The sequence below is a fragment of the Danio rerio genome, chromosome 17 (genome assembly GCF_052040795.2).
Source record: "Danio rerio strain M-AB ecotype USA chromosome 17, GRCz13ab, whole genome shotgun sequence".
Lineage (NCBI taxonomy): Eukaryota > Metazoa > Chordata > Actinopteri > Cypriniformes > Danionidae > Danio > Danio rerio.
Window position 1 is genome coordinate 11,431,175 of NC_141037.1, and position 15,014 is coordinate 11,446,188.

A 15,014-nucleotide genomic window follows, 5' to 3' on the forward strand; every position below is an offset into this window, starting at 1 on the left:
TTTTTTTTTTTTATAATTACTTTCACCTTTTATTGAAATAGAATAGTGGAGAACAGAAAGGAAAGCATTGGGAGAAGAGAGAGGGGAAGGATTGGCATAGGATCTCGAACCGAGAATCGAACTCGGGTCACCATGAGCACCATGGTGCTATATGTCAGCACACTTAAACACTAGGCTATTGGCGCCGACATATATTTATGCATTGTTTAGTCATTTGCATAAATATTTGTTTTTTATACAACTTTATGAGAAGAGTTTTCAAGAAACCAACTTAAAGAAACAGACCTCAGAAGTATCCTTCTGTTCTGTGTTCATCACATGGTTAACCGAATCCTCCGCCACATTGTGCAGCTCTTCCAACAGATTTTCTTTGCACATGTCTGCCCGGGTTTTCTGAGGACACAAAATTAATGAAAACAGGGCACTAAAGAGATTTATTGCATTACAGTTTATGACAATGGATTTCATGTAAGTTTCACTAACATTTTACCAATCCGAAGGTAACAAACATTTAATATTAGACATTCCCAGCTCAAACAATTACAGTAAAGATAATATTCATAACTGTAATTCATGTGAGTTGTAAGCATAAATATGCAAGTCAAGTGCACTTTTTTATATAAACTCTTGACAAGATGATTCTCAAGTGCTTCACCCCATTTCTCTAATATTATGCGCTTACAAGATAATTGCATTCAAATTAGGATAATAACAGCATGTATCAGTGTTAGTGTGCAGACAAAGAGCTGCTCTGTGCTCATTCTGAATGCAGAAGTCTACATTGTAATGTGATGTGGGAGTCATTGAGAGATTTCTGCAGAAAAAAGCAGCACAGGTACATCTCTTAACAGTGTCGTTGTACCTGGTATTTGGAGAAAAGTGTGTCTTTCATAACAGAGGGGGCGCAGATGAATTTCGGAGGAGCAGGGTTCCAGAACATTCTGAGCTCACTGGCACACAGTGTTGCCTATGATGAATAAAATACAGTTACTGAATGTCTAAAGAAGCTTTATTTAATATTATGATTATAATAAAATTATAATATGATCTTAATGTAACATTTACGCAACAGTCGAACAATAATTTAAAGCTTAAACATACAAAAAAAATTATATATATATATATATATATATATTTAGTTATTCATCTGCTAATTTAGCATTCAATAAGAATGTATCTAATGCCATCTAGTGATAGAACAGTACCAGGATGCTTTATTTTATTAGGTTCATAAAACATAAAATGTGCATGATAGATTTATATATAAGCTGTTCAAAGTCAGCTTTAACTAAACATCAATAACATATCTGATTATGCATTAAAAAGCATAATTATCACACCATAAATAACCTCTGTCAAGTAAAATAGTTCTACATGTACGTCCTTAAACCAGAGCTCTGGTTTTAATTCAACAAATCTAGCTGTCAATATCACACATTAGTCACTTTGATAAAAGTCACTGACGATGAGTCATAAAACAATACATCTTTCTTACAGCACGTCCATACATCATAATCCTCGGCCTCTCCACGTAATATTCTGCGATTCTCTGCCAGTCCTCCAGTGTATCTGACGTCTGTTTAGGCATGTGGGAAACACAGTCAGTCTGTGCTGAAAGCTCAGTAGATTGAACGGAAACACCTTCAGATACCAGCCTACAATGAGTAATACGGCATTAATTATGTGCATTGCATCTGGAATCAGATGATAAGTCATCGTGTCACATTAGGATACAAACAGGTGGAGAATTAAAACCTAAATTGTGACCTGAATTCATAATAAATTCGTTTTTAGGATTGAATAGACATACTAAGATTGAATACCTCTGTATGTGTGGTTGAGAAATATGTCCATGTGCTGTCCTCTGCTGGTTAAACTGAGCTGCTGCGGTGATCAGGTTGCGAGTGTGGCAGATTCGAGAGGCTAGTTGTAGTTCCACAGGCACAACTTGACTGGCAGGAGTGGTGCACAAATGGTGGATTGTTTTATATCCTTTTGAACTGTGGATTGAACAGACAATTAGAGGGGAAAATTATTAAGTTTTGACAAAATATAAAACTCCCAAAAATGCTATATTATTTTAACATTTGTCCATTTTTCACGGTGGCTCAGTGGTTAGCACTGTCACTTCACAGCAAGAAGGTCGCTGGTTCGAGTCCCAGCTGGGCCAGTTGGCATTTCTGTGTGGAGTTTGCATGTTCTCCCCATGTTGACTTGGGTTTCCTCAGGGTGCTCCGGTTTTCCCCACAGTCCAAAGACGTGCTGTAGGTGAATTGAATAAACTAAATTGGCCATAGTGTATGTGTTTCAATAAGTGTGTATGGATGTTTTCCAGTACTGGGTTGCAGCTGGAAGGGCATCCGTTGTGTAAAACATATGCTGGATAAGTTAGCGCTTCATTGCACTGTGGAAAAGCTGAATGAAAATGAATAAATAAATGAAGTTGTCTGTAGTGTATGTGTGTGAATGAGTGTGTATGAATGTTTCCCAGTACTGGGTTACAGCTGGAAGGGCATTCACTGTGTAAAACATAAGTTTGCGGTTCATTCCGCTGTGGAAAAGCCGAAGAAATAAGAATAAATGAATGAAATTGGCCATAGTGTATGTGTGAAGGGCAACAATTTGTAAAACATGTGCTGGATAAGTTGATAAGTTTCCTACGGGTGCTCCAATTTCCTTTACAGTCCAAACACATGCGCCTGGGTAAACAAAATTGGCCCTAAAAATTGTTTAAACAAAATTATCCAATTGTGTGTTTAAATGAGAGAGTGTATTTTAATTACAACAAAAATGATGAGCAGAACTGGCTTCTTCTTAAAGCAATTATATATTTTAACAATTCTAAATGGCCTACAAAGACAAAATTAATGCAAAGCATGATTATCTTACAGACCTTTATTTTTTATCTAGTCATTTCAGTACAAATATCCAAATATTTTTAAATCAAGTAAAATAACCAATAAGCATGATTTTCTAACTGACTTTTTTTGTCTTGTCATTTCAGTACAAATATCTTAATATTTTTAAATGAGATGGATTTTTCCTATATTTGTACTGGAAAATGATATAAAAATACTATGCAAGACTGAATTTTTTGTAATCTGATGTTTGATTGTCTATTTGTAATCTGTATTTGTATTTGGGACTTGTGGAGCTGTGCATCGATGGATTTGCTCCTCAGTGTTTGGACTTTCAGCAGTGAAAATTAAACCACACTTAACTAAACTCTGAAAACTGGCCTGATTCAATTCAATTCATCTTTATGTCTTTAGTGCTTTTACAATGTAAACTGTGTCAAACAGCTTAACATAGGAGATTATAGTAAAGTGAAACTGTGTAAGTCCACTTTTTAAATTTAAAGTTCAGTTAAGTTCAGTTCAGAGTGGTTTAATTTTCACCGCTAAAAGTCCAAACACTAAAGAGCAAATCCATCGATGCGCAGCTCCATGAGTCCCAAACCAAGCAGGCCAGAGGTGACTGGCTCAGAACAAACTTCACCAACACAGTTTTAATTAAAAGTACTATAGAAATAAGAACTACAGAAATAAAGATGAATTGAATCAATCTAAAAGATTTTGTAATAATATTTGTTTAAAAGCATGGCCTATTAGGGTTTCTGTATCAAAAATTTATAAATTAGAGCATTTTTATAAGTGGTCTTAGATTTTGGACACCATTGGATGTACTAAATGATCCTGGCATGCTTGTGTATCTTTCATTCATTCATTCATTTTCTTGTCAGCTTAGTCCCTTTATTAATCCGGGGTCGCCACAGCGGAATGAACCGCCAACTTATCCAGCAAGTTTTTTACGCAGCGGATGCCCTTCCAGCTGCAACCCATCTCTGAGACATCCACACACACATTCACTACGGACAATTTGGCCGCATGTCTTTGGACTGTGGGGGAAACCGGAGCACCCGGAGGAAACCCACGCGAAGGCAGGGAGAACATGCAAACTCCACACAGAAGCGCCAACTGAACTGTGGTTTGAACCAGTGACCTTCTTGCTGTGAGGCGACAGCACTACCTACTGCGCCACTGCCTCGCCCATGCTTGTGTATCTTATGACTTGATATTTATGATCCATGACCTGACATAAATAATAAGATTTTCGTTAGTAAAATAATTATGTGTTAAAATATGATATTAGGGCCTCACAGGGACATTTCATTGACCTTAAACATATTATAAATCATTCTGGGTGTCAACTCAATGCGATTCAGGCCCTATGTTCTGCCATGAAAAGATGACGAGTCAGTCTATTTGCACAGATCGTCTCTGCCATAACTTCACACCACTGTTTGAACTGCAGACAGCGGGAGAAAACGACCTCAGAACTGACTTTGTGTGTGGGCCCTTTGTGTTCTTCATACTGCAGACAGGGAGAAGAGGCCCTCCGCCACCCACGTCCCCACGACTCTACTGACAGCACCAATTTATTGCGTACGTTTCGTTCACTCTGGCCTGTGACAAGCCAGATTTATCACCTCGCTCTGGCATGGTTAAGCCTCGACGAGAAAACCTGGAAGGTCACGCCAAAGTCACTGGCACAGCCTTCACTGAAGAAGAAAAAAAGAAGCATTCCTGAACCGTAAAGAGGAACCTTCAACCTGTCCCGCTATCCATCTGCCCCGTAGGCAGGCGGCGTTCATATAAACTCTCTCAACCGCATCCAACAGGAACCTTTCAGTGACCCTAGTGACTGGAAAAAGGCAGTAATTAAAAGGCTCTAAGGGAGTGGCGCAGGTCCAGCCGCGCAGGTAGTAAATCTTGTGTTATCAGCTCTCAGGTGAGTGCCGGAGAGGTCGGGAGGAGGGATGCGTGGGTGCGCTGGCTCCAGACAGACCCGCTGCATGCGCAGATGAGTGCTGTAAGTGACAGGCAATTACTCGCCCTGTTACTGCTCCCTAAATAGGGCTTGATGACAGCTTTGGACGCTCTTTCTCAGGTAGCGTGAAACTAGATGATCATTTTAGTCCAGGCCCACCCTCTGTGCTCTTCCGCTAGAGATGCGTTGAGAGATTGACATGCTGATTGTAAGTGGAACATGCCAATAAATCAACACGTAGATTAGTGAACTTTAGTGTCATAATACATAAAATGAATTATACGGCAGGCTCAAAAGTATTTAGACACTGTCTCGCTTGGAAATGTCTGAATATTGTGTTGTTAGGTCATGTCAAGTAACAAAACCACATCTGTTTTAGCCAGAAAATAACTTGTGAGAAGTCTTGCTTGTTGGTTGAAAAATAAATGAAATAATATTACATGAAAAATGTAATAAAAGGCCATTTAAAGAGAGTGCACTCTTACTTATTACATTTTTTAATAAAATCATTGGCATTTTTAATGACTAAAAGTTTAGGTTTTTCTGTCAAGCTTTAAAAGATGTATATTTATTTTGACCTGCAGATTAAGATTACATGCTAAAGCATATAAACAGCACTTTATTATAACTTCAGCTGCAGTGTGTTACGCAAGACTACATTTTAAAATATTACTTGAACTACAGTAGAATAATTATTAGTCTAATATATTTTTCATATTAGCTTAAGGTAACCCAGCAGGCACACGGCATCAAAAGAGGTTAATATTAAGCTAGATTTAGGTCAGGTGACCAAAATGTAATGTCTAGTCAACGTCTAAGAACAACGTTATTATGACGTCCAATAAAGACGTCAAATTATGTTGATATTTTGTTGATTTTAGGTTGTGTTGAAAAGTGATCAAAATCCAACGTCTGATAGACGTAATGGTGGTAACGTGCACAAAACGTCAAGATTTAACATGATTTGACGTTGATATCTGGTTGATTTTGATCTGAACCAGATTTTCATTTCCAAACAAAATCCAACGTCCCCACGACGTTGTGGTACAACATCAATATGACATCATGTTGATGTATTGTGCCTGCAGGGAACGTTTTAGTAGTTTTTCATTTTTAAGATAAACAAAAAAATATTTTCCATTACAATTATACAAAATCGTTCTAGTTTTATAGTTTTCACTATAGATTCAGATGTATTTAAGCATGTCAATTTTCCAACGCAATCTCATGGCAATTTGTAACTTTTTGATTAAGTGGCTATTTCATATGAATTTGTACGATCTAATTCGTACAGTTTAGAACGATTTGCTCATCACCCAATGATGGTTGGGTTTAGAGTTGGGGTTGGGTGCCACGCCTACTTTTTAAAATCATTAATTTTCTTATGACTGAACTCGTAGGAATTCATACGAATTAGCCACTAAATTGACAAAACATAAAATACTTACAGTTGAAGTCAGAATTATTAGCCCCATGTTTATTTTTTACACAGTTTTAAAAGCTGAGATTTTTTCAACATATTTCTAAACATAATAGTTGTAATAACTCATTTCTAATAACTAATAATTATTTTATCTTTGCCATGATGACAGTGCCTAATTTTTAACTAGATATTTTTTCAAGACACTACTATACAGCTTAAAGTGACATTTAAAGGCTTAACTAGGTTAATTAGGTTACCTAGGCAGGTTAGGGTAATTAGGCAAGTTATTGTATAATGATGGTTTGTTCTTTAGACTATCAAAAAATATATAACTTAAATGGGATAATAAGTTTGACCTTATAATGGTTTTTAAAAAATTAAAAAACATTTTATCATAGCCGGAATAAAACAAATAAGACTTTCTCCAGAAGAAGAAATATCATCAGACATACTGTGAAAATGTCCTTGCTCTGTTTATCATCATTTGGGAAATATTTAAAAAAGAAAAAAATTCAAATGGGGGCTTAATATTTTGACTTCAACTGTACGTTTTCTAGCGAGATCAGGTTGCAATTTTAACAGTATTTAACATATATATAAACTTTAATAGTACAATATAACTATTGGTGAAGGTTTTTTTTCCCCTCTCCGCTGTCGCCACTGGCATGCATTATTCAGGATTGGTAGAGCTACGCATTGATGAATTTGCTCTTCAGTGTTTGGACTCTCAGTAATGATTTCAAACCACACTGAACTGAGCTAAACTGAACTGAACTTAAACACTAAAAACTGAACTACACTGATCCAGTTACTATGACCATTTATGTGAGGCTGCTTTGACACAATCTCCATTGTAAAAGCGCTATACAATTAAAGCTGAATTAAATTGAATTTAATAGAATTATAGTATTTATATTTAGTATTTTTCATCCGGCATGCAACTAGCTGTGCGATATATATTATTTAGTTTGCTGTACTTTCTTTTAAAATATCGGAGGGGAGGACATTTTCTGAAATAAACATTTAAAAGTGTACTTTTCACAGCATATGTCATTCTGAAAACGTAGCCTTATATACATTTGTGGGAATTGTGAATTATGTAGCTAAAGGTACATATGCCTGTCTTTTGTCTTTAAAATGACTGCTATGTGGCAGTATGACACTGTTCCTTTACACGCTTATCAGCTGATCGTTGATTTTTACCAGTTTGCCCAGTGGCTTGCCCTGTACGTTGACAGACTTGTGATGTGGACCAGAGTTGACCACAACGACGAGGTTCCAATTTGGCGAAGAACGGTTCCAGAAAGCAGTTAAGACAAAAAAATGAAAGCTAAAAGATAAAATAAATAACTAAATAACAGGGTGAGAATGTCTTAAAATTGTCTGCCACGAGGGCTTTTTTTTTTTTGATTGCTTTTGAAAAGACAGTCAGTCGATAGCGGCCTTTGGTAGATTTATGCAAGAACAGCAGGTGCGAATGGCACCCGTGAGACAAATTTGAGATCTCAAAAAGCACAGAGTGGCCTCTGGTTGATTTGCAAAAACAAAACAAAAAAAAACTGCAAAAAAAACTGCAAAAAAAAAAAAACTTCCTGGGATGTATTTGGCACTCTCCCAAAATGTATATAGGGGTAAATTTTTTGAATGAGCCTGGGTTGACTTTTCAACAAATACTTGGACACTTTGTGGATGTAAAATATTATATGGTCATAGTTCATGTAAACTGAGTCGAAATGTCAAAAACTGTGATCAAAACTTTTTTTCTTCATCTGTGGCTAAAATTACCTAGATATTTTTGTTATTTAATTCGACTAAATTCATACAATTTAACTACAGCTTTAGTATCCAAATACATTTTGGAGCCATAGCACAAAATATATGGTATAACTTTTATACTCCTTTTTTGGTGTCCAGGTTGCCAGCAGCGAAAGGCCTTGAATGGTTTTTCTTTCTGCTCTTTGAACTGCAGTCAAGCTACATCCACGAGCCATTATTATATCTTCATGGGTTACCTATAAAAATATGAAAAGGCTGATAAATATAGAGTAGTTTCTAATAAAAAAGAAATGAGGGAACATTATGTCATCCAATCTAAAAGTTATAAAGTCAACCACAAGTTAAATGTTGAGCAATCAAATAACTTTTATAGAGTTGACCTGGGATAAAAGATCATCGAGTCCTCCGTCATCAGAGACATCCTTTTCTGACTCAGTCATTTTGTACAGACCGGATGGCACAGGTGGACGACACATTGCTGTTGGGGTATGTGGTAATGAGGTGCCCCTTTGACTTGGGCCCTGAAGGAAAATTCACATGAAGGTCTTCATTCCAAGCCTATGACTGCTGAATGTACAAACAGGAAATGCAACAAATTCTCCCAAAGCAATGAGACTTCATACAATATATTGTTCTAGTGCTTGAAAAGCACACAAACGTACTCTTCCTCTGTTGCCTCTGGGGTTTTAAAAACTGCCAGTTCCCCTTAGAAATATTTAGTTACAGTTTTTTATTTGTCATATTTTATTGAAGTGACTCAGATGAAAGATTTATGCTGTGACATCATTCCTAAGCAGTTTGTATTTTAATTTTAAAGTATATCTCTTTAAATTTATTTTAACTGCATATATATTTGATAAGGAAGTATTTGGAGAGTAGATTCAACACATACTAAATAATAAATAAGTCCATTAGAAAAAAAGTATCAAACCAAGCACCAAACATGTGTTTTGTTAAGTAAAACATGCTTTATATATTTGACCCTATATGATCTGAAAGCTTAATAAATGAGCTTTCCATTAATGTGTTTGTTAGGTTTGCAAAATATTGGGATAAGCTGCAAATATTTGAAAATTTGGAACCTTAGAGTTCCAAAAAATGTAAATATTTAGAAAATGACTTTTAAAATGGTCTAAAATATGTTCTTGCAATGAATATTAGTCATGAAAAATGTGATACACTTTGTTATATTTATGGTAGGAAACTTGATCTTTACTTAATATTCTAATGATTGTCGGTAGCAATGGCCAGTGATTAAATGCATCAACACAGCACTGAGGTTCTCACAGCGATGCTTGCTAGCTCAAGGTCCTTTGCCAATCCTTCTCCTTTCTCTGTTTTCTTGTCTTTACTCTCTACTGTTCTGTCCATTAAATGTAAAGACACCAAAAACAATTATTAAAATAACATTTTCTAAACATAATAGTTTTAATAACTTATTAAAATGAATATTTTTATCGATTTCCCAATGAATATACAGTTAGCCCCAATTAGCCCCCCTAAATTATTAGACCCCCAGTTCATTTTTTCTGTTTAACGGAGAGAAGATTTTCTTTAACACATTTCTAAACATAATAGTTTTAATAACTTATTTCTAATAACTGATTTATTTTATCTTTGCCATGATGACAGTACACAATATTTGACTAGATATTTTCAAGACACTTCTATATAGCTTAAAGTGACATTTATAGGCTTAATTAGGTTTACTAGTCAGGTTAGGGTAATTAGGCAAGTTATTGTATAACAATGGTTTGTTCTGTGGACTATCGAAACAAAATACAGCTTAAAGGGGATAATAATTTTGTCCTTAAAATTGGGTTTAAAAAATTACTTTTTTTTTTTTTAAATAACATTTTTTTGATTTTGATTTTGTGGTCCAGGGTAACATATATCTAAAAATTATAAATAATAATATATAATGGGCATCATGGTGGCGCAGTGGGCACAATCACCTCACAGCAAAAAGTTGCTGGTTTGAGGCTCGGCTGGGTCGGTTGGTATTTCTGTGTGGAGTTTGCCTGTTCTCCCCTCCGGGTGCTCCGGTTTCCCCCACAGTCCAAAGACATGCAGTACAGGTGAATTGGGTAAGCTAAATTGTCCGTAGTGCATGCGTGTGAATGAGAGTGTATGGGTGTTTGTCACTGATCGGTTGCAGGAAGGGCATCCGCTGCGTAAAACATATGCTGGATAAGTTGGTGGTTCATTCCGCTGTGCCGACCCCTAGATTAATAAAGGGACTAAGCCGAAAACAAAATGAATGAATAAATGATAATATATAATACAATTAGCTGTGGAAAAAGGGAATTAACATCTACTAATAGCAAAAAGACGTATATTATATTATATTACACATTTAAATAAAAAAAAAACAATTATAAAAATATAATGATAAATAATTAACAGGCAACTGCCTCATCATAGCTGCAGCTGCCCAAAATCTCCTAAAAGAAAATGTAATAAAAAATGAAATAAGAAAATTAAAACAAACAACTAATCTCATCCCCAGAGCTTGAAGTATGTATAAACTTTTCTTTACATAAATAAAATAACATAAATAAAATAATGCTAAAACAACTGATCATTATAAGAGTTGTGCAAATTAAAATACACAGTGGTTGCCCTTCTAGCCGCAACCAAGTACAGGAAAAATTCTATACACACTTATTCAAACACAAACACTACGTCCAATTTAGTTTATTCAATTTGCCTATAGTGCATGTCTTTGGACTGTAGGGGAAACCTACGCAAACACAGGGAGAACATGAAAACTCCACACTGAAATACCAACTGAGCCAGCCAGAACTCAACCCAGTGACCTTCTTGCTGTGAGGCAACAGTGCTAACCACAGAGCCACCATGTCGCCCATGTGTATATTAAAAATAATTAAACAATCAACTGCAATCATCAAACTGTTTCCAAATTCTCTTTGTAATTAAAATGAGAAAAATAAAATAAACAAAATCGAAAAGCTTACCTCACAATAAGAGTAACAGCTTTGTCTGAATTCCCTTACAAAATAAAACTAGCTTTAAATTAAATAAAAAGGAACAAATAAAAGGCTAATCTCATTACCAGAGCTACAGTGCTGTCCAAATGTTGACTAGTCTTACACATACATAGTGATGTATATAAAACACTAGTATTATTTTTATATAAATAAATAAAACAAATAAACTGCTATACATCAACCATTTCCAAATTCTCTTTTAATTAAAATAAAATGAAAACAACACTGCTTATAATGAGTTACAGCAGTATAAATTCTTAAAAACTATATATAAATTAATAAACTGCTGGCCTTGATTTATTTTAGTGTAATTAATTTTCAACTGCTAACCTCATCATCAGAACTGCAGCTGTGCCCAACCTCTATTCCACAAGAATACACAGATACCTGGTCAGGAAATGTGGCACCAAAGTTGCCACCCTCTTCATGCCCACTTTCCATCACTAATGTATCTGCCAACTTCTCCTTTGGTGCCCTCTGCTGGTCACTCTCTTCTGGCTGCTTCAGTCCAGCAATAAGAGTAGCTTCCTCCAGGAGCTCAGAGGAGGATTTGACACGTTGGGGGCTGCTGTTCTGGGAAAGAGATTGATGCTTATAAGGCTCCCAGTATATTTCAGTCCTCTGGCCATTCTGTGTTAAATTCACATGATCTGATGTTTCACTAGAGTCCAGTTGGTTTTGTCCTTTAAAGAAAGTGCACTGGTCAGTGCTGGGGGTTTTCGTCTCCTCACCTGAGACCTGCAGAGCAAGTGTGCGAAGTTTGTAAGATCCCCCTGCTGATAAGGGCCACTCTGATCTGGGCTTAGCAGGAGGTTGCGGCCTTTGGGACAAGGATACTGCTTTGGTGGTCCCTGCAAGAGAGGCTATCACAGGCTTTCTGACAATCCCATGCCTGGCTTTAGGTTTTGGAAGAGCCATTGTGTTCAGTGATTTGTCTATGGAGGAAATGTTTGGGCTTGTGCTCTGACCCCGGCTCATTTGGAAGGTCTTTGTTGAAACATGGATTTAGGGGCAGTTTGCAGAGGAGAGGAAAGTGAAAGTCTATTTGAGACTCAACACAGCTGGGTTTTGTCAGGATGCCAGGTAAATATGTGATGACAGGTCTCACCTGGCAAAGGTAAGAAACAAGTCTTCTGTTCAGACTGGATTCACAGAGGTGATTCATATGATTGATATCCTGAAAATCAAAAAGAATGATTAGCAACTTCGGAAAAAAAAAAACTGAAGTGAATCATATTTAAAAAACAAAGCTGGAAACCCAGCAAACAATTAAGTGTTTAATGGACGTCTAATAGACATCTAAACGTAGACAGCTTTTCTAAAACAAAAGATAAACTTGGGCTGTCAGTGAAAATAAGACTAGCTAGACTAGTCGTCAAATAGACAGATTAGACAGACTTAATATATGTAGTCATTCAATTCTGTTTATTTGATGACTAGTCTAGTTTTAGCCTATTGTTAGACGTCTATTAGATTTTACTGACAGCTTAAATTTAGCCTTGTTTTACCCAAGAAGACTATGCTTGGACGTCTAACAATCTTTTAGACATTTTTTTTTTGACAAAAAAGCCTGCTGGGAAGAGTCTTTTGCCTGATTTCGTAAAATAAAACTGATTCAAAATTTGTGACAATAATCAACTATATTTTCATTATTTTGCATCAGGTTTATAGGTAACACTTTATTTGATGACTCATTTGAGTATTAGTAGACTGTCTGCTTAATGTCTGTTGATAGAGACGTTCAACAGACATTTAACTGACTATAAGAAACTTTGCAAGTACATGTTTTTTTATTTGCTTGTTTATTTAACAGGGACATTACACTTGATATTGTTATACAAAAATGTTGCGTACATATATATCATAAAACTAATTTGCAGCCCTCGTCCCTGGATAGGCTTTACATTAAAAAATAAAAAATAAACAAACAAGAATAAAACACAATACAACAAACATGTACAACATATACAGAGTCACAAAGATACAACTTAAGTCAATCATTGTAAAGAGAAATGTAAACCTGACCAACCTGAAAGAATAATAGCCTACTTAATGCTCACATTGCTGTAAAGATTTTAACCATTCTTTCAGTTTAACAGAGCATGTCAACTTACACTTACCCCAACCTCACAATCTACTAATAATCTAATGAGAATTAGTTGGCATGTAGATGCAATGTAACTTAATTCAACAAACAAGCCATCAAAATAAAGTGTGACCGGTTTATATGACTGAAGTCCAGCTAAAGCTAAACGCATTTCATTTGTACGTTAGACTTTGCATGTACCCTCATTTTCTATTCTGACTCAATTGAAATAATGATTACAAACTGTCTTTACACGTTCATACTGCTACTGAAATATTTTTATAAAAGGCTTGAAAGATATTGACGGAGATTACGCTAACGTTACTGACGTTTACATTAACAGTTAGCCAGCTAACTTACAGCTTGCTTGAAAGTTGTTCTAATCATTCTATAACGTACGGAATAACTACTAACAAAACTTTAAAATGTAATTTAAATATAGCTTACCTTATGATTGTTGTATTTTCGGATGAAAATCCACGAAAATAAACAAAGTTGAGGCGGAAAACTGCAGATTTTTTTTTTTACCTTAGGAACTCAAACAGAGAAACGCCGCTCAGTGTCTCCTAGCAACCGGCAGTTCACGTGCGCGTGCCAGAGCAGCAAGTGACAATAAACACGAAAATGCTCATAATGTTTATGTTAATTGTCATTTATTTGCGCATATTTTGTGTTTTGCATATGTACAGATTTGGGAAACAAACTGGCATAAATCCTAGAAAGTTGTAGACCTGATTTAGAAGAAAATTAAAAACAAAAGATGCTTTTAGAGTCTATGATCTACATTCAAATGACAAATAAAACAATGTCTTGTTCATTCTCTATATCTTAAGATAACAATTTTTTTTAGCTTATTGGTGTTTAAACCACCTATCTATTTATCAAAATATTGCAATAATTATTAAAAGTTATAATTTATAGTGCATTTTCTTTCTTTTACAAATTATTTTATTATTCATGGATTAAATCTTCTGACAAGACATGATATGCGCGCTCTCTCTCTCTCTCTCTCTCTCTCTCTCTCTCTCTCTCTCTCTCTCTCTCTCTCTCTCTCTCATGGGGGCTTTGACATGGTCTAATGTTCTTTGCTTCAAGGGCCATTTCATTCCGTCCTGTGAGGAATCGATCTGTGCTCTAATGGTGTGAGAGATCACTGGAGATAATCCGCTGTAAGTGGATGATCAGTGCTGTCATTCGCTCATTAGCAGGTGTACAGTGGGAAATGTGACCTCTTGTTTATCTGAGAAATAAAAGGAGGGAGATGATGGGGTTTCCAGTTCCGTCCTAAACCCTGGAATCACTAAATATTCAATTCAATAAATGCTTTATTGGCATCACAAATGTTTTGCCAAAGCATTTATAAAGTTAATATTAAAACTTTATAAAATGTTAATAATAATATAAACTTTATAATAATTCAGGGGGGGCTAATAATGCTGACTTCAACTGTGTGTGTGTGTGTGTGTGTGTGTCTATATATATATATATATATATATATATATATATATATATATATATATATATATATATATATATATATATATATATATATATATATATATATATATATATATATATCACAATAAATAGTAGTATAATATTATATGATAGTATAACAATAGTATTAATACTAAATATAATAATAATAATAATAATAATAATAATAATAATAATAATAATAATAATAATAATAATTCAATAAAATACATAAAAAATACATTTAAAATATATAAAGTTTACATTAAATATATGGGCGTACATATATATTAATAACATAGAAAACAGTAAAAAATATTAAAAATATTAATAATAATTAAATAAAAATACAAAATAAAGAAAATACATAAAATAATTAATCAGAATAAACTGTAAATTTCACAATAAACAT

General features: G+C 35.0%; 1 protein-coding gene across 6 annotated transcripts in view; it reads right to left on the bottom strand.

The window, feature by feature from the left end:
- Positions 1–13,684, bottom strand: part of ttc6 (tetratricopeptide repeat domain 6) — a 63,872-nt gene extending 50,188 nt beyond the window's left edge. For 2 of the 6 annotated variants that reach the window (XM_087289768.1, XM_087289767.1), the window contains exons 1-9: positions 13,574–13,684; positions 12,149–12,217; positions 11,371–12,027; positions 8,410–8,550; positions 8,150–8,265; positions 1,824–2,000; positions 1,496–1,655; positions 863–967; positions 286–393 (exon numbers count right to left, since the gene is read on the bottom strand). In XM_087289768.1, the coding sequence (XP_087145894.1) occupies positions 286–393; positions 863–967; positions 1,496–1,655; positions 1,824–2,000; positions 8,150–8,265; positions 8,410–8,550; positions 11,371–12,027; positions 12,149–12,205 (1,521 nt within the window). In that variant the 5' untranslated portion in view covers positions 12,206–12,217; positions 13,574–13,684. Of the gene's footprint in view, positions 1–285; positions 394–862; positions 968–1,495; positions 1,656–1,823; positions 2,001–8,149; positions 8,266–8,409; positions 8,551–11,370; positions 12,218–13,573 lie in introns of those variants that run through there. The other 4 variants (XM_087289769.1, XM_087289771.1, XM_087289770.1 and 1 more) reach the window with 4 other exon arrangements.
- Positions 13,685–15,014: the final 1,330 nt, after the last annotated feature.